This window comes from Dendrobates tinctorius, unplaced genomic scaffold (genome assembly GCF_039654945.1).
Source record: "Dendrobates tinctorius isolate UK_male_01 unplaced genomic scaffold, ASM3965494v1 ptg000126l, whole genome shotgun sequence".
In the NCBI taxonomy this organism is placed as follows: Eukaryota; Metazoa; Chordata; class Amphibia; order Anura; family Dendrobatidae; genus Dendrobates; species Dendrobates tinctorius.
In genome coordinates, this window is record NW_027361794.1 from 23,392,624 (window position 1) to 23,413,275 (window position 20,652).

The following is a 20,652-nucleotide window of genomic DNA, read 5'->3' on the forward strand; positions in this document are numbered from 1 at the left end:
TTGTATTAATGGACTCCATTTTGAATTTATGATTAATCAAAAATTCGTTAAGGGAACGAAGGTTTATAATCGTTCTGAATGTGTTATCAGGTTTCTGGATTAGAAACAGGGGAGAGTAAAACCCTCTTCCTCTTTCAGCCTCTGGGACCTCTACCAGAACATTTTTCTGACATAGGCTCAAGACTTCCGCTTCTAAAGCCGCTTGTTCAAGATGAGAAGATCTTAAGGGGGTCAGTTTAAAGGTGTCCCGCGGGATCTGGGTAAATTCCAACCTAAGCCCGGTGGATATTACCTTGCGCGCCCAGTCACTATTCGTAATCTGCGACCATGCCGGGAAGAAGGATGACAGTCTACCCCCTACGGGAACCGCTAGTCATTGATTTGATTTCTTTTGATCTCTTGACGAGCGTGTAAACATATAGCCCGTACCTCGTCTCCTTCTGTCTTCCCATCTGGGTCGATCTCTAACAGGTGAAGAGTTGCGCCTTCTCCCCTGGCCAAATCTCCTTCTACCAAATGGGCGACGGTAGGACGCTGATGAAAGGTTTGGGAACTTTTTCTTGTCGTCCCCCGCCTTTTCAAGCAGCTCGTCTAGGACAGTTCCAAATAAGTATTCGCCCTCACATGGAATCGCACAGAGCTTTGCTCTGGACTGGATGTCTCCCTGCCAGCACTTTAGCCACAGGGCTCTGCGAGCTGCGTTAGAGAGACCTGCTGCTCTGGCGGCCATTCTCATTGCATCCGCTGAGGCATCTGCTAGGAAAGCTGCTCCCTCTTGGATGGTCGGTAGGGCCCCAAGAATTGTTTGTCTTGATGTACCCTGCTTTAGTTGTGACTCCAACTGGTCCAACCAGACCATCATGGACCTGGCCGTGCACGTTGAAGCCACTGCTGGTCTTAAGGACCCGGCCGCCATCTCCCAGGTGTTTTTCAGGAAGGTATCAGCTTTCCTGTCTAAGGGATCTTTAAGGGATCCCATGTCCTCAAAGGGGAGCGAGGATTTTTTTGATGCCTTCGCAATGGCAGCGTCTAATTTGGGGGCTCTGTCCCAAGAACTTACTGCCGGATCGTCGAAGGGGTATCTCCTTTTGAGGGCTGGTGGTAGCGACCCTCTTTTGTCCGGTCTTTTCCACTCTCTGTGGATCAGATCCTGTATCTTTTGGTTTAACGGAAAGACTCTCCGCTTCCTCTGTTCCAGCCCACCGAACATGACATCCTGCATGGATAAATGGGGCTTAGGCTCCTCTACCTCCATTGTCCCTCTGACTGCTTTGACCAGCTTGTCTACCCGGTCAAGAGGCAGACAAAATCGCCCCGAGTCCTCTTCTCCTGAAGAGGACGAGGGAGATGAAGCCTGGGAGTCTCTGCTTTTTCTCCACTCTGCTGAGGAATCAGACTCCGCCGGGACCTCGCCCCTTAGACTTTGCGGCTGAGACAAGGACTTTAGGGTTTCCCTCATTTCTACCCTGACACTGTCTCTCAAACTCGCCGCTACTGCAGGCGACTCTTCTGCCACCGTCTGCTGAATACAGGGGGGCACAATCTTTTGAGGCACGCGTCTGGTAATGGGCATGCACAGAGTGCGCATTCCCTATGTTTATTTTTATTTGTAGCTTTTTTTCCCTAGAAAAAGAAAAACACAGAAGGGGGGTCCCGTCACTGAGTGAACTTTCACGAAGATCACTTACCAGTGCCACAATCAAGTACCGGAGAACGAGGGGGATTTCTTTCAGCCGATGCTCCTGTCTGCCTGGAGGAGCTTTTACGAGTGGACTGGTCACTTCGTCCCGCATTACTGTCACGGGACCCTTTCTTTTTCTGTTTGACCTGCCGAAGGTCATCCAGGGGCGGCAGTGATGTCTGCCGCTGCTGCCCTTGCTTCTGTCGCTGCTGCTCTCGATCGCTTTCCATCACAACTGCTGCTGCTGCTGCACACTGCTGCATGTAGTAATGTGGCCAAGGCAAGGTACCCTGCCCGGGTCCCGCCTAAATACCCCTCCTCCGGTCAGCAGTTTCCATGCCGCGCCCCTCCCCCCCTTAATGGATCTCCCTACCCCAGCTGGCGCCCCACCGCGCGCCACCGGTGTTTCCGATGGGCGCCGCCATCTTGGGATCGCCGCGCATGCGCAGTAGCGCGCTGACCCGGAAGCGCCTCCTCCGCCCGCCCCCTGACGTCACCGCTACCCCGGAAACGCCGGAAGCTCCGCGGGACGCCCGGGAGCTCCGGAGCAGCGCCCGGTCGCAGCCCTCTGCACAGCTCTGGCAACCTATCTGCGCCGCCGGAGCCGGGAATCCCGGGGGGGAAAATACTTACCGGCGGCGGCTTAATTCCGGAGACGGCCATCCTCCGGACGCCGCTCCCTGCTGTCCACGCCACCGCCGTGATACCCATCCTGGGGCACCGTGGCGTCTTCCAGAAAATCCGAACCAAGCCGAGGTAGGAGACCCCCTCGCTACCGGTGTCGGCTGGCCGGCCTGGGATCCCATTCTTCTGTAGGATCCCGTCCCCTCAGGAACAGGAAACCAACTGATGCGTGGGAGAGGTACTGCCCTTTTGTATCTGTAGGTTTCCTGTTCCTATGGGGCGGATCCCCTCTCTCGTGGTGCTGTCATGGGAGTCCGAATAAATTGCGAAATTTTCAAAATTTTCGCCAAATTTCCGTTTTTCTCACAAATAAACGCAAGTTATTTGAATGAAATTTTACCACTAACATGAAGTACAATATGTCATGAGAAAACAATGTCAGAATCACCGGGATCCATGGAAGCGTTCCAGAGTTATGACCTCATAAAGGTACAGTGGTCAGAATTGTAAAAATTGGCCCGGTCATGAACGTGCAAACCACCCTTGGGGGTGAAGGGGTTAATGCCATAGGAGGCGCGTATGGTAGTAGGATTGAGCGGGATCCTGTGGTGTGTATACTGGGATATGTGGAGGAGGTCCAGGTACATAATAAATATAAGGTGGCTATAGCTAGATTATTATATATTGCGCAAAAACTGATCGCCAGACACTGGATAAATGAAGATCCGCCGACACTGAGGGAATTTTTCAGACAGTCTGACTATATTGTGAATATGGAAAAAAACATTTACATTAAGAGAAAAGGCAAAAGAACATCTGAGACACTGTGGACACCTTGGGTGGAGAGAAGATGACCCTGAACTTAGGTTACACCATGCATTATCTGCTGCTCTTGTATGTAATGGGGGGAGGGGAAAGGAATTTCTGAAACTAATGACCATTGTTAATGCTGTTCTCATTGCGATTTTTGTTCTTTTGTACCTTGAATTTGGTTAAATAAAAATTTATCTTTTTTAAAAAAAACTATATGGGCCCACTCACCCTGATAGTGCATTTGTTTGGAGGTCTGGGCAGGTCAGCATCTCTGCTTTTTGCTGTGGTTTTGAACATTTGACATTTGCCTGAATTTTTATATCTACACATGATTTACACAAATTATATTTTCTTGTCTTAACTCTATACTATTTACCATTAGAAGCTGTGTATTTTTGTAATTATTTGTATGTATACATGATTGATTACCACTTCTGTCTGTAAAAACAATCCCCTTTAACCCCTTTCTGACATCGGGTGTAAATGTACACTGATGTCGGACTCCCTCCTTTTGATGTGGGCCCAGGCGCTGAGTCCACATCTTTTCTCGCACATGATGGGCCAGAAATCCCGCACATTGGTGACCCTGTCACGTGATCACGGGTCACCAATGAGTTGGCATGACAACCAGAGGTCTCCAGCAGACTTCTATGGTTGTCACTGCCAGATCCTATGAGCTCTGCCCAGTGGTTGGCGCTCATAGCAAGTGAGCAACTCTGCTACATACAGGTGATCTGATCACTGCCTGTATGTAGCAGAACCGATCGGGTTATAGCAGCTTCTAGCCTCCCATTGAGACTATTGAAGCATGCCTGTGGAGACATGGGGTGGTCAGCGGGTGCCGCGGTCCGCTGGCTGAAACCACATGAATCAGGAATCGTTCCACCGAACGCCGGCTCTCCCTTTAACATGGGCATAACGCTACTCAGACAACACGCAGTGAGGGTAAAACAGTGTGGGCAATGCTTTATTGTACCACAAAACAGGCAGATAACACATAGAACAGTCCCAGCAAAATACCCAACAGAGTGCACATTACAGAGTCTCACCCTTCCGCTGATTCACTCCCAGGGTCGCTACCCCACCTGTGGCACGCACAGAGAGGAGGTAATGACAAGCGTAGGAAGATGACAATCCATACAAGGTAAAAGGCCAGTTGATCCGAGTATCACAACCTGGCTTCTCCAAACGTATCCATGGTTCAGCAATGGTCAATGGAGCAGATCTGTATTCTTCAAACCGAGGTTGAAACCCCTAGGTTATTTCGTGTAGAATGATAGATCCGTGTCCCTCGTGATGTAAAAACTATATGAAGTATATAGTTTGAAGTCTTGGATCTGCCTATATGTGGCTAGTTTTCTGTTTCGGATAACAGGATACATGATTTTAATTTTTTTTTGTCCAGTCTCGCTTGAATAATATAGGTCAATATTAAATAGTCACCTGATGAGTCGCCTTTGGTGAGGACGATGAAACCCTTAGAAATGAGAGGCTTGGAGAGTGAGTGTGTATACGTCACCTCACCCTATTTACTGAAATATGGGGTATATGTGTTTTTCTATTAGTCACCTACTGACTAACCTTCAGGGGGTTAATTATGGGTATAGTTTTACATTTGGAATTAATAAAGTTTAGTTTTATCCTTTTGTCAGCAAACATGAGGAATGACAAGAGACAACCCATTTAAGAAAATTCAAGTTTGGTTAAAACTATTCCAACATTATGAACATAAAAAAGGCTTCTCCCCTATGTGACATCTCTGATGTCTAACAAGAACCACTTTCCGGTTAAAATATTTCCGAGATTCTGAACAGGAAAAAGGCTTCTCCCCTGTGTAAGTTCTCTGGTGAGGTGGCTCAGTAGTTATCTCTGCAGCCTTGTAGTGCTGTAGTCCTGGGTTCAACTCCTACCAAGGACAACATCTGCAAGGAGTTTGCATGTTCTTCTCGTGTTTGCGTGGGTTTCATCCTGCATTTCAAAGACATACTGATAGGGATTTTACATTGTTATCCCCATTGAGGACAGTGATGATAATGAGTGCAAACTGTAAAGGGCTGCGGAATATGTTAGCGCTATATAAAAAGAAAGATTATTATTAGTAAGATTCCATTTCTGGTTAAAACATTTCCACATTATGAACAGGAAAAATGGCTTCTCTGATGTGATCAAGATTTATTTTCCATTTAACAAGAAAGAAGTTTCTCCCCTGTGTGTTATTTGGTGTGGAACAAGACTCGCTTTCTGGTTAAAAATTGTTCCACATTCTGAACATGAAAAAGATTTCTCCCCTTGGGTGAGTTCTCTGGTGCCTAACACAATCTGATTTAGTGCAAAAACATTTCCCACATTCTGAACATGAAAAAGGCTTCTCCCCTGTGTGAATTTTCTGGTGTCTAACAAAATGTGATTTATGTGCAAAACATTTCCCACATTCTGAACAGCAAAAAGGCTTCTCCCCTGTGTGAGTTTTATGGTGATTAACCAAATCTGATTTCTGGTTAAAACATTTCCCACATTCTGAACAGGAAAAAGGCTTCTCCCCTGTGTGAGTTCTATGGTGATAAACCAATTGTGATTTGCGGTTAAAACATTTCCCACATTCTGAACAGGAAAAAGGCTTCTCCCCTGTGTGAGTTCTATGGTGATTAACCAAATCTGGTTTCTGGTTAAAACATTTCCCACATTCTGAACAGGAAAAACGCTTCTCCCCTGTGTGAGTTCTATGGTGATTAACCAAATCTGATTTCTGGTTAAAACATTTCCCACATTCTGAACAGGGAAAAGGCTTCTCTCCTGTGTGAGTTCTCTGGTGAGTAACAAAATGTGATTTCTGTATAAAACATTTCCCACATTCTGAACAGGAAAAACGCTTCTCCCCTGTGTGAGTCATATGGTGAGTAACCAAATGTGATTTCTGGTTAAAACATTTCCCACATTCTGAACAGGAAAAACGCTTCTCCCCTGTGTGAGTTCTATGGTGATTAACCAAATCTGATTTCTGGTTAAAACATTTCCCACATTCTGAACAGGAAAAAGGCTTCTCCCCTGTGTGAGTTCTATGGTGATTAAGCAAATTTGATTTCCGGTTAAAACATTTCCCACATTCTGAACAGGAAAAAGGCTTCTCCCCTGCGTGAGTTCTTTGGTGTCTAACAAATTGTGATTTCCATGTAAAACATTTCCCACATTCTGAACATGAGAATGACTTCTTTGCTTTAGGAGCAGGTTGTTTTTTATTGCCTCTTTTGTGACATTGATTTCCCTTATTAGTCAGTAATGAATCAGAAGATGGGACCTGTTTCATAGGATCAGATGACAGATCTTTGCTGTGAATGGATGATGGTATATCTGGAGTAACAGCAATCACTTCAGTTGGATCTTGTAGGATCTCAAGATCATCAGATTTAAAAACTGAAGATGTCAGCTGTCCCTCTGATCTCCTGGTACAGTCATCTGCTAAGATAAAAAACAATTACGGTATTATTTATTAATAAAATATCCTTAAGTTTTATATTTTTGAACATTTCTACTTAAACTGTCCATAAAAATGGCAAGCTATGTATAAAACTTTAATTATTTACCAAGACAATGACAGTTCACAGTCTAATAGAAAACCTTGTTGGATGAACCAGTAGTGTGCGGTGTTCAACTGCTTGTTCATTCTGCCTCCCAAATAACAAATATAAAGAAACCAATCAATGTTATGTAGGCAAAATAATACCAATTCTCATCTCACAAAAACAAGTCCCCACTCAGGTCCATCATCTGTCAATGGAGAAACAGAGGTTCCCACACTATTAGTGGCTCAAAGGCTGTTGAAAAGCAACAAGGTTTCTATAAACCAATCCAGCAAAATCCGCTCTCACTTCGGAGTCTTGCAGTGTGCGCAAACAACATTTAGGATCCCTGTATTTAGCAATATTATAGTGAGAAGAATCCACTTAATTTGTGGTGTCTCCTGGAGCACAATCTGGGCACTATGTGCTGGGTAATATAATGACAAATGTGTAACTTTCACTCTCCAACATCCACTGCGTGTTAATTTCCGGAAAGTGGCTGTGGAGTCAAAATATTCACTCCTCCTACACACGTGGTCTAGATTGTTGGTACCCCTCGTTTAATGACAGGATAACCCACAATGGTCACAGAAATAACTTGAATCTGACAAAAGTAATAATAAATAAAAAATTTATGAAAATGAACAAATGAAAGTCAGACATTGCTTTTCGGCCATGCTTCCACAGAACTTAAAAAAGTAAAACTCATGAAATAGGCCTGGACAGAAATGATGGTTCCCTTAACTAAAATATTTTGTTGCACAACCTTTTGAGGCAATCACTGCAATCAAACGATTACTGTAACTGTCAATGAGACTTCTGCACCTCTCGACAGGTATTTTGGCCCACTCTTCAAGAGCAAGTGCTCCAGTTCTCTCGTGTTTGAAGGTTGCCTTTTCCAGACGGCATGTTTCAGCTCTTTTCAAAGATGCTCATTAGGATTTAGGTCAGTGCTCATAGAAGGCCACTTCAAAATAGTCCAATGTTTCCTCTTAGCCATTCTTGCGTGTTTTTAGCTGTGTATTTGGGTCATTATCCTGCTGCAAGATCCATGACCTGCGACTGAGATCAAGATTTCTGACATTGGGCAGCACATTTCTCTCTAGAATCCCTTGATAGTCTTGAGATTTCATTGTACCCTGCAGATTCTAGACACCCTGTGCCAGATGCAGCAAAGCAGCCCCAGAACGTAACAGAGTCTCCTCCATGTTTCACAGTAGGAACAGTGTTATTTCTGTGATATGTTTCATTTTTCCATCTGAGAACATAGAGCTGATGTACCTTGCCAGAAAGTTCCATTTTTATCTCATCTGTCCATAGGAAATTCTCCCAGAAGATTTGTAGCTTGTCAACATGAAGTTTGGCAAATTCCAGTCTGTTTTTTTATGATTTTTTTTCAACAATGGTGTCCTCCTTGGTCGTCTCCCATCAAGTCCACTTTGGCTCATACAACAGATGGTGGGATCGGACACTGATGCTCCTTGAGCTTGAAGTTCACCTTTAATCTGTTTAGAAGTTTTTCTGGGCTCTGTTACCATTCATATTATCTGACTCTTTGGTTTGTCATCAATTTTCCTCATATGGTCATGTCCATGGAGGGTGGCTACAGTCCCATGGATATTAAATTTCTGAATAATATGTGCAACTTTAGTCACAGGAACATGAAGCTGCTTGGAGATGGTCTTATAACTTTTACCTGTGACATGTTTGTCTATAATTTTCTTTCCAATCTCCTGAGACAACTCTTTCCTTCGCTTCCTCTGGTCCATGTTGAGTGTGATTCACACCATGTCACCACACAGCACAGTGAGTATCTGTAGCCTCTATACAGGCCACTCACTGATTGCAGTATTGTAGACACCTGTGATGCTAATTAGTGGACACACCGCGATTTACACATTCTGTGGAAACCTGGTTGAAAAGCAATGTCTGACTTTCATTTGTTCATTTTCATAGATTTTTTATTTATCATTACTTTTGTCAGATTCAAGTTATTTCTGTGACCATTGTGGGTTTTTCTGTCATTAAAAGAGGGATACCAACAATTTTGACCCCGTGTGTATAGATTATAACCCTCAGTGAATTAATTTATAAAATGGAATCACTTTATGGGGATTTCGACTATTCTGGTTTTCTGTCATTTAGTTATATTAGGGCTTCTGCATATGATGTGTCCAATCTCATCTGGGATCTGTTCCTGCTGTCCAGCTGGAGTAATCTGCTCCCTACTTCAGCCAATTGGAAAGTACCACACCCTACTAAAGCTCAAAGCACATGGCCGGAATCTGCCAGATACAGCGCTGTTCTCCTCTGGTTCAGTCCTCTGTGCTCAGCTTGCGGCTTGTGTATTTGTTTCCTGCTCTGACCGTGGCCCGTTTACTGACTACTCTTGTGTCTTCTGATTCTGTCCTTCTGGTTCTGACCCAGCTGATTATTCTTTTTGCCATCTAACACCACAGAATAGCAGACCATGGTCCAAGCGTAGGGGTCCCTGTGTGATTCATATAACAGCGTTAAAGGGCGATGAGCAAGGCAATCCTTGGGATATGGAAAGCTGAGAAGATAGAGCCAAGCATGTTCATGGTGGACATCTTTTGATCTGCCAGGTGACCATGAACAGTGCTCCCAATACATTGTGTCTGCAAACTATTCCAGCAAGATCTGTATTCACATAGCTAAATGGCGCTCCTTCCCTTCTGAACACTGCCATGTGCCCAGACAGTAGTGTACAACCGTATGTAGGGTATAGTGCGAAGCCGGAAAATAATTTGTAAGATCCATTTGTTTCCTATTATCTTTTGTGAATAATTTATCACCACATAAAGTGACACACGTCAGATATTAATAATGGGGCCTGATTAAGAACACCAAACTGGCTGCAGGAAGAGGTTAAATCAGAGGATTTTGGACACTACTGTAATCAAACACTGTGACTATAGACAATAACATCTACTGAGATGATCAAACTCCACAGTCTCCATCAGTAATAAATGAGCAGCTAGTGGTGAATCCTCGCTGGGGTAATTAGAGTATGGGGCTCGGTGACGTCACAATCTAAACTATCGTAAGATCCAATATTTTCTGTCAAATGAGATTCATGAAGAAATAATATATATTTATAGAGAACTGTGTATAATAGTGCAGAGCTGAGATGTCTTAAAGGGAACCTGTCAGCAGGATTGTGCTCAGTAACCTACAGACACTGTCAGGTCATCGCCGTTATACTGATTACAATGATACCTGGTGATGAAATCCGTCTTGTGGTTGTTGTGTAATCTGTATTTGTAGTTTTCAGTTAATGAGATTCTCGTGCTCTGGGGCGGGGCTGTGGGCGGGGCTGTGGGTGGGGCTTTATGTGGTGCTCTGATTCCATATTCATCTGTATTGGCTTATGACAGGTCGCTGACCCCTCACTGACCTGCCCCCCATTATAACATAATGCATATAATAGCATTGATATTACTGTTGATAATGCCTATAATATTGTGGCTATTGTGAGGCTTAGAAAAAAAATTACATCCAGCAAAATGTCACCGGTGATGGCGGCGCCTGTCCAGTAACCTCTATAAGTAAGAGATAGAGGCTACTGGGCAGGGGCCGCCGGTGACATTTTGCTGGATGTAATTTTCTTTCTAAGCCTCACAATAGCCACAATATTATAGGCATTATCTATATTATATATATATATTTACCTTAAATTGTCTGTCATCCGCTTCCGTCTGGATGTTCTCGAATCCCACAATCCACTGCGCCGCAACGGAAGTACGCCAACCGCCATATTGGAATACCAAAGTGATGGGTATTCCAATATGGCACCCGCTGGTGATACCAGGCCCTTCCACAGTACCATCAGTGGGATATCGCCGGGACCCTCCCGCCACCACCGGACCCGCCGCTGCCTGCACACCCACCTCTGTCACAGCCGGCAGGAAAGACCGCAGCTTGCGGCCTATGCTGGAGATGGGGTGCGAGCGCCCTCTGGTGACGCCGCACCCCATCTCCAGCACAGGCCGCAAGCCGCGGAATTTCCTGCCAGCTGGCCTCTACTAGAACCCCCCCGCCGTTGCCTGCCCACCATGTACATACACACACACGTACTCACATACACACATGTACTCATATACGTACTCACATACGTACTCACATACACACACACATCTACAGCACAGGCCGCAAACCACCCTCTTTCCTGCCGGCTGTGACTGCACGGAGGTGGGTGCGCAGGCAGCTGCGGGACACACACACACATGTACACACACATACACTTCCCTCTCGATGCGATAACATCGGGCACACCTCTAGTCAACAATAATATCAATGCCATTATATGCATTATGTAATAATGGGGGCAGGTCAGTGAGGGATCAGCGACCTGTCATAAGCCAATACAGATGAATATGTAATCAGAGCACCACATAAAGCCCCGTCCACAGCCCCGCCCACAGCCCCGCCCCAGAGCACGAGAATCTCATTAACTGAAAACTACAAATACAGATTACACAACAGTAAACCAGAGTTGCCCTCATTTATGGTGGACCATTGGAGCTACTATGGATCCTGAGCAGAAGATTAGAGAAAATAATATTGCTCCCCATTTCAGGAGAGATTGTGCAGTAATCTGAATTCCTTAGGATCAGAAACAATGTAATTTATGACGTGGAGTGAATCCATGACACCAGGGCTGGAGCCAACACATCTCCTGCAGGCGGGAATAAATGTATATTACAGCCCTCAGCCACGCACAGCTTAGAGATCTATCATGGCACAGGTGGAATGTTTGTCCTGGAGATTATCACAATCCTCCTTGAAGTTAGTTGGCTTTAAAACAAATTGAAAAGTCAGGATAAAGGGAAACTCTGCTGTTATTGGACAGAAATTCACACTTAGCCTAAATGTGCAGTGAGGTTATGTGCACACGTTGCGGAACTCCAGCGGAAGTTACCGCGAGAATTCCGGAATTCCATTCCGTATGAAAATCGCATTTTTAATTCCCGCGATTTTCCCACGGAAAAACTAGCGTTTTGCAAGTGTAATTAGCTTGCAGAATGCTAGCGTTTTCCAAGCGATCTGTAGCATCGCTTGGAAAACTGATTGACAGGTTGGTCACATTCGTCAAACATAGTGTTTGACAAGTGTGACCAACGTTTTACTATTGAGGCTGCCTATACGGCATCAATAGTAAAAGATCTGATGTTAAAAATAGTAAAAGAAATAAATAAAAAAATCGGGCCATATTCACCTTCCGGCGTCCCGCGCAGCGTCCCCAGGCCTCCGCGATCCTCCGGCAGGTCCCGTTCCCAGTGATGCTTTGCGGCAATGACCTTTGACGTCGCGGTCTCGCGAGATCGCTACATATTCGCCACACGCGACATCAGCAAAGGCATCGCAATGCATTACTGGGAACGGGAGCTGCCGCGTGTATTGCTGAGGCCTGGGGACGCTGCGCGGGACGCCGGAAGGCGAATATAACCCGATTTTTTCATTTTAATTCTATTTTTTACAGGGATATGGTACCCAGAGCCTGGAGGGCAGTCTCCTCTCCTCCGGACCGTGGGTACCATCCGCAAATGTTCTGCTTACTTTTCGCATGGTGGGCACAGCCACATGCTGAAAGTAAGCAGAACAATGCATTCCTATGTGGGCGGAATCGCCGCGATTCCGCAAATTAATGAGCATGCTGCGGATTTTACCGCGAAGCGATTCCGCCGCGGGAAAACCCGCAGCATTAGCACAGCATTGCAGAATCCCATAGGATTGCATGGGTTGCTGTTTTTTCGCGTTTTCGTGGCAAAATCGCACGGTAAAAACCACCGCAAAAAAAAATGCGATGTGTGAACGCAGCCTTACTGTTGTTGATCATAAAAGGGAAGTTTGGCCAGAAAGACTGGACCTGGTCTTGTAGGGACCATGAGACATTCAGCAGCACAGAAGGGAGAGAAGATTCATCCGATAAGATCTCAGGGATCTAGGAATCCAACAGCATCATTACCCTCCGCTTTCTCTTACAGGCCCAGCATAAGATTTTTCTTCAAGTGATTTTCTATCTTGTCAGCACATTCTACGTACGCTGTCATTTGGCTTTATAGTTACAGATCTGGGCAGGTAACGGTCAGCGTCTCCTAATGTGAAGGAGAGAATGGCCAATTCCTGTCTCTTTGTCTTGAGAATAAACTTCAGTTGTGTGCAAGCCTTTACTGAGAAAAGAGTAGACATGTAAGGCCGGGATCACACTACTGTGTGTGATGTGAGAAACTCGCACGAGTCTCTCGCATCAACAGCCATGTGTTTCTATGCAGCCGCAGCTCCGGTCCTGAGTACAGGCAGCAGTGCCGGATGTTGATGCGAGAGACTCATGCGTTTCTTGCCTAACTCTGTGTTCGGTGTGACTCTAAGCGCGCACTCGGCCTATATTGGGTCAGGTACAAGCAATCATATAGATATCGCTTTAAGGGATCACCCTCACACTAATCCCAGGGGGTAGGTGGATCCTCCAGGTTGTACGTTCTATAGAAAAGGGCTTTCAATGCCCAAAGTCATTTGAACAGTTTTGGGTGGAGGAGAATGTTGTGGTCTAGAGGCAAAATGGTGATCATGGTAATACGGCCGGACTACACCACCGATAAAGCAGCCACAGCCGGTGACTGAGAGGAATCTGTGACTTCTCTGCATTCAGTGGTTACTACTCACCTGGGTAGTCATATGTGGGAATCTCCTCTTTACACCACTCATCACCCCTCACATATGTCTCTGTAGTATTAATATGGGTCAGATCTTCACCCTGAAACAAATATTGTAAAAGTCACCAACAGATGGAGACGTCCCATCTATGATCAGCTCTAATCCTGCCATCTCCACCGCTCTCATTACACAAGTATAAAACATATAATACTGGTGGATAAAACAAGACTGAGCACAAGACCTTCACAGCCGTCTACACATCACAGGGGAGATCTCCTGACACCTTCTCTCCATCTACCTGATGATCCTGAGGAGCACTGGGATCTTCTTGGTTACAGTCCTGTGGAAGAAGAGGACGGGGACATCTCTCTGGTGTTGTCCTCTCACTGGATAGATCTGGAGGAAACACATACAGGGACTGAATTCATTCTCTACATACAGATAATTATAGGCCGTGTGTATTTAGTCCTGTCTATTACCTGGAGATGTGAGGGGCTGGGGAACCTCCATTATGACGTTCTTGTACAGATCTCTGTGTCCTTCTAAATACTCCCACTCCTCCATGGAGAAATAGACAGCGACATCCTGACACCTTATAGGAACCTGACACATACAATGATACCGTCATCCCCCGATCCCTTCATAGTGTTACTGTATAATGTCCCAGCATTCCCAGCAGTGTCACCTCTCCAGTCAGCAGCTCAATCATCTTGTAGATGAGTTCTAGGATCTTCTGCTCATTGATGTCCTCATGGATCAGGGGGTGAGGTGGAGGCCCCGTGATTGGGCTCAGGGGTCTTCCCCATCCCTCAGACACAGGGTCCTGACAGCGATCACTAGAGGTCTTCTTCACCACTGTGTAATCCTGGTTATGGAGAGACACATTAATAAATCTCACTACAGACATTTCCAGAGTCCTCACCTCTCCAGTTCTGTCCATCTGTTATTCCCATAGATAAGAAGGATGTAATGTGACGTCATCAGAATCTCTCACCTCTCCAGTGAGACGGAAGAGGATCTCTAGGGTGAGGTGTAACATCCTCTCCGCCATCTTGTCTATGTCCATATCCATCCTTGATGGGGAAATCAGGAAAATTCTCTTCTGTAGAAGATCTTCACTGAGAGGATCCGATATTGTAGAGACCTGAATGAGAAGAAGATGATCCGATGTAACACCATAAGAATCCTGTGTAATAATACAACGACAGCAGCAATCTGCAGAGTCGGGAGATATGCCAAATATATATATATATACATACACATATCTATATCTATATACTAGCTGAAGAGCCCGGCGCTGCCCGGGCATAGTAGCTGTGGTTAGTTATAGCAAATTATAATTATCCTCCATCCCATAGTCCAGTGCCCATATACCCATCATACATATCCTCCATCCCATAGTCCAGTGCCCATATACCCATCATACATCCTCCATTCCATAGTCCCGTGCCCATATACCCATCATACATATCCTCCATCCCATAGTCGAGTGCCCATATACCCATCACACATCCTCCATCCCATAGTCCCGTGCCCATATACCCATCATTCATATCCTCCATCCCATAGTCCCGTGCCCATATACTCATCATACATATCCTCCATCCCATAGTCGAGTGCCTATAGACCCATCACACATCCTTCATCCCATAGGCCCATGCCCATATACCCGTCATACACATCCTCCATCCCATAGTCCCGTGCCCATATACCCATCATACATATCCTCCATCCCATAGTTCAGTGCCCATATACCCGTCATACATATCCTCCATCCCATAGTTCAGTGCCCATATACCCATCATACATCCTCCATCCCATAGTCAACCATTATGACATCATAATGAGTGGCGGGGCTTGCAACCTATGATGACATCAGCGTCGCCATGGCAACCATTATGACATCATAATGAGGGGCGGGGCTTGATACACACACTTTTTCCCCAGTATGTAGATTTTGTGGCTGTAGCTGCAACGGTGCGGATGCCAATCCCGGACATACATACATACACACATACATACACACACACATACATACACACACACATACATACACACATACATACATACATACACACACACTTGAGCTTTATATATTAGATATATATAATTTCACCATCAAAGAAAGTAAGGACTGCAGCACCCACTGATCCATATTGAAAGTCCGTAGTTTATTTGTAGCAAAAGTGTAAAACTTCATGGCCGGGAGGCTCAAGAAAGGAGTGAGCAAACTCTGACGACGGCCTAACAGCGCTTCCACGGGTCAGCTATATATAATCGTCTAATTCTGTCTGTCTGTAACGGAAATCCTGCGTCGCTGATTGGTCGCGCCTGGGGACATCACTGAAGGTGGAGGAAGATGGCGCCCGCAGCAGTCCTCCACAGGAACTTCACCAACGATGTGCCCTGCCTTAATTTGAGCAGAGGAGGGTGAAAACCCCCCGGTCAGCAAGGGGCAAGCCTAAGGAAGGACGCAGATGCTGTTCAGAAGGAAATTTCCACACCCCCGAACACCGGGTAACAGTGACGTCACCACAGAGTAGGAAGATGGCGCATGCAGCAGGCAGACACGGAACCTTCACCAGCGGTGTGCCCATGGAGAACAAGGTCAGATGAGGGTCCAGCCCCCCGGTCTGCAAGGGGCAATCCCAAAGTCGATCCCAGAAGCCTTTCCAAAGCAATTTTCTACACCGCCCGAACATATATATTTGGCAGAGTCCTATCTCCCGACTCTGCAAATTGCATGCTGTCGTTATAGGCCCAGACCAGATGGTATGGAGATGAATGAGGGAGACCAAAGTTCAAAAATAGACTTTCCTTTACTTAACAAGACCTTAATGAGAAGTATATACATCAGACGGCAGGCACAACACTTTATGAATGCTTCTTCTGCGTTATGCAGTCAGGAACTTTCCGGTGACATGCGGCAGTACATAACCTTTGTTATAAGCAACAATAGTGCAGCAAACCTGAGCTAATGACCTCTTCCTGCTCTGTGTCTCCGCTATGCTCCCTGCCTGGAATCCGAATTCTTACTGCCATTATATCTTTGCTTTCCTTCAGAACGTACTATCTGATGTCTCCCTCCTGACACACAACACCATACCAATTCAGGAGGACGGCAATCAGATAGACCAAAGGCCTGGATTTCTCACTTTCTATCTGACTCATCACAAGGACATTGTTCTCCTGTGTGGCCATGTAGCTCAGTATGAGGTCTCCCACACAGTATGACGGCCCCACAACACCTCACACAGAACTATGGCCAGAGATGAGCGAATATTTCAATGCTCGATTCACGATCGCCGAATTTGCAATATTTGCTGATTTACTCGCAGAACATAGCGGAAAATGCACAACACAAAAGCCGGTGTTTCCCAAGCTGTGTGGCAATGTGGTAAACACCGGTGTAGCACTTCTGATTGGTGGTAAACTCATCTCCGCCGGTCACAGAGCCGCGGTTCCCACACTGTCAGAACACAGCATGCCCGCTCAGCTGTGATCGGAGGTAAAAAGTTTATCTCCGGTCACTGGTGTTGTTATGGAAATATATATGTATTTCATCTACAGTTGTGGCCAAAAGTATTGACACCCCTGCAATTCTGTCAGATAATACTCAGTTTCTTCCTGAAAATGATTGCAAACACAAATTCTTTGTTATTATCTTCATTTAATTTGTCTTAAATGAAAAAACACAAAAGAGAATGAAGCAAAAAGCAAAACATTGATCATTTCACACAATACTCCAAAAATGGGCCAGACAAAAGTATTGGCACCCTCAGCCTAATACTTGGTTGCACAACCTTTAGCCAAAATAACTGCGACCAACCGCTTCCGGTAACCATCAATGAGTTTCTTACAATGCTCTGCTGGAATTTTAGACCATTCTTCTTTAGCAAACTGCTCCAGGTCCCTGATATTAGAAGGGTGCCTTCTCCAAACTGCCATTTTTAGATCTCTCCACAGGTGTTCTATGGGATTCAGGTCTGGACTCATTGCTGGCCACCTTAGAAGTCTCCAGTGCTTTCTCTCAAACCATTTTCTAGTGCTTTATGAAGTGTGTTTTGGGTCATTGTCCTGCTGGAAGACCCATGACCTCTGAGGGAGACCCAGCTTTCTCAGACTGGGCCCTACATTATGCTGCAAAATTTGTTGGTAGTCTTCAGACTTCATAATGCCATGCACACAGTCAAGCAGTCCAGTGCCGGAGGCAGCAAAGCAACCCCAAAACATCAGGGAACCTCCGCCATGTTTGACTGTAGGGACCGTGTTTTTTTCTTTGAATGCCTCTTTTTCTCCTGTAAACTCTATGTTGATGCCTTTGCCCAAAAAGCTCTACTTTTGTCTCATCTGACCAGAGAACATTCTTCCAAAATGTTTTAGCCTTTTTCAGGTAAGTTTTGGCAAACTCAAGCCTGGCTTTTTTATGTCTCGGGGTAAGAATTGGGGTCTTCCTGGGTCTCATACCATACAGTCCCTTTTCATTCAGATGCCGACGGATAGTACGGGTTGACACTGTTGTACTCTCGGACTGCAGGGCAGCTTGAACTTGTTTGGATGTTAGTCGAGGTTCTTTGTGCAGATGTTGGATAATCTTGCGTTGAAATCTCTCGTCAATTTTTCTTTTCCGTCCACATCTAGGGAGGTTAGCCACAGTGCCATGGGCTTTAAACTTCTTGATGACACTGCGCACAGTAGACACAGGAACATTCAGGTCTGTGGAGATGGACTTTTAGCCTTGAGATTGCTCATGCTTCCTCACAATTTGATTTCTCAAGTCCTCAGACATTTCTTTGGTCTTCTTTCTTTTCTCCATGCTCAATGTGGTACACTCAAGGACACAGGACAGAGGTTGAGTCAACTTTAATCCATGTCAACTTGCTGCAAGTGTGATTTAGTTATTGCCAACACCTGTTAGGTGCCACAGGTAAGTTACAGGTGCTGTTAATTACACAAATTAGAGAAGCATCACATGATTTTTCAAACAGTGCCAATACTTTTGTCCACCCTCTTTTTTATGTTTGGTGTGGAATTATATCCAATTTGGCTTTAGGACAATTCTTTTTGTGTTTTTTCATTTAAGACAAATTAAATGAAGATAATAATACCAAAGAATTTGTGTTTGCAATCATTTTCAGGAAGAAACTGAGTATTATCTGACAGAATTGCATGGGTGTCAATACTTTTGGCCACAACTATATGAGGGCCAGTATGTATAGCTGGGGGTGCAGGATGGATATCTGGGGGCCAGGCTGGACAAGGGACATAAGGGGATCAAAATGGGGCATATTATAAAATAAAGTGGGCAAGGCTGGAGCATATTATAAAATAAATGGGGCCAGGCTGGGCGAGATTATTAAATAAAGGGGACAGGATGAGGGACTAAATTACTGCTTGAAGGCCAGAATGAGGAACACGCTATATTAGTTTATGGTGATAAGTGGGAAACATAATTTCTTTAGGGTCCAATTAGGGACATTATTACTACTGTAATATAATTTACTTTTTAGGAAATACTGTACATTTGGGATCTGCACAACGGAGGCAAGCGCAAGCAAAAAGCAACAGGATTAACCTCCTCTAAAATTTCGTAAGGTCCAATAAACTTGGGACCCAACTTAGCAGAAGGAACCTTCAACCTTATATTCTTGGTGGATAACCATACCTTATCCCCCACCTGGAATGCCGGCCCCACCAAGCGTAGTTTATCCGCAAAAAATTTATACTTGCCCTGAGCCTCCCCAATGTTCCTCTGGACCTCCCTCCAGACCTCCACCTACCGCAGAATGGTCGAATCAGCCCCTGGACACTCCTTTGGAAGAAAAAAGGGGGGAGCTGACCTAAGCACCATCTTATCTTGCGGAAAGCGAGGAACGGTACTCTGCACGACAGCGCCAACTCCGACAATCGCTTAACTGAGGTGACTGTTTCCAAAAACAACCCCTTCTATGAACGAAATGGTAAGGGAACGACCTGTCGTGGCTCAAAGGGAGCTTCCTGCAGAACACTGAGGACCAGGTTAAGATCCCTGGTGCCCATTGGCGCCTTATAGGGAGGTACTAGATGAGAGACTCCCTGGATGAAAGCCTTTACCTGCATATTAGTAGCCATTCTACACTGGGATAGGAAGGACAATGCCGATCTCCGACTCCTAAGAGAGCTTGGGCTAATCCTGAGTCTAGGCCCGACTGGAGAGAGGCCAAGATGTCGGGAATAGAGAATGTCCGGGGCGAAAGACCATGCTCTCGACCCCAAGTAAAGAACAACTTTCAGGAGTAACGATAGACTCTCGCCAAGGTATGCTTCCTGGCGCTAACCATTGTAGCGACCACCTCGTGGTGACAACCCCGCTTGAGCTAGAATCCAAGATTCAACGGCCATGCCGTGTAACACAGGGCCTCCGAGTTCGGGTGGCAGATCGATCCTTGGGACAGCCGATCCGCACGCTGCGGCAATCGCCACTGGATGTCGGTGAGCCGCTGTATCAGATCTGCATAGCATGCCTGTCAGGGCCCATCTGGTGCCCGCAGCTCTGCTGGTACCTTTTCCACCTTGACCTCTCCTGGAAGCGATGGCAACGGAGGAAACTGGTATGGAAAGGCGAAACTGGTCCCCTGGTGGAACCAACGCCTCCACCCCGAACACTCGAGGGACCCGTGCCCGAGCAACGAACACGGGCACCTTGGCGCTCATTTTGGACGCCATCAGCTCTTCATCTGGTGTCCCTCATCGTTGCAAACATGCTGAACAACCTCGGGTGCAGGGACCCCTCCCCAGCCACGACCTCCTGTAGGCTGAGGAAGTAGACTGTCCAATACTCTACCCCTGGGATGTGGGCCGCCAAAGATACCGCTGGATGTTCTCGGCTTACTGACGGACGTGTCCCGTCTCACGCATGGTTGTCCAGCTGCGCGTGCCCCCTTGATGATTTACGTAAGCCGCTGCCGTGGCATTGACTGACTCCGAACGGGTGGTTCGGCTAGGAAGTGCCGAAAATACCGCAGTGTCCGCCGGACTATACGTATCTCCATCAAGTTGACCTGGAGGCGTGCCTCCTGTCGCGACCATTGGCCCGAGTCGTGTGGTGATGAAAACTGCTCCCCAGGCCCAGGAGTCTGGCATCTGCAGTGACCACTAGCCAGTGCTCTGGGGGAAAAAGGTTTACCCTGAAGGAGTGAAGATCTGACCGTCCACCACTCCAGTGATTGTCTGATCTGAGAGAATAGCTGGAACCGCTGATCGAGGGCGAATGGATTCTTATCTCAATCTGAGAAAAGAGCCTGCTGTAGTGGGTGGAGA

General features: G+C 46.0%; 1 protein-coding gene across 1 annotated transcript; it reads right to left on the reverse strand.

The window, feature by feature from the left end:
* Positions 1-4,071: 4,071 nt before the first annotated feature.
* Positions 4,072-20,046, reverse strand: LOC141047137 (uncharacterized). The gene is made up of 2 exons (XM_073542098.1): positions 19,896-20,046; positions 4,072-6,574 (listed from the first exon to the last, which is right to left on the reverse strand). Exons 1-2 carry the CDS (start codon positions 20,044-20,046, stop codon positions 5,364-5,366), a joined length of 1,362 nt encoding a protein of 453 aa, XP_073398199.1. The 3' UTR covers positions 4,072-5,363.
* Between the last annotated feature and the right edge of the window lie 606 nt (positions 20,047-20,652).

What these genes read in the sequence shown, in the direction of transcription:
- LOC141047137 (XM_073542098.1), bottom strand. Translation starts at nt 20,046, where the DNA reads ATGAGCGCCAAGGTGCCCGTGTTCGTTGCTCGGGCACGGGTCCCTCGA. An exon ending in GAGAGGTCAAGGTGGAAAAG is followed by an intron (nt 6,575 to 19,895) that starts GTACCAGCAGAG and finishes TTTTTATCTTAG; the next exon opens with CAGATGACTGTACCAGGAGA.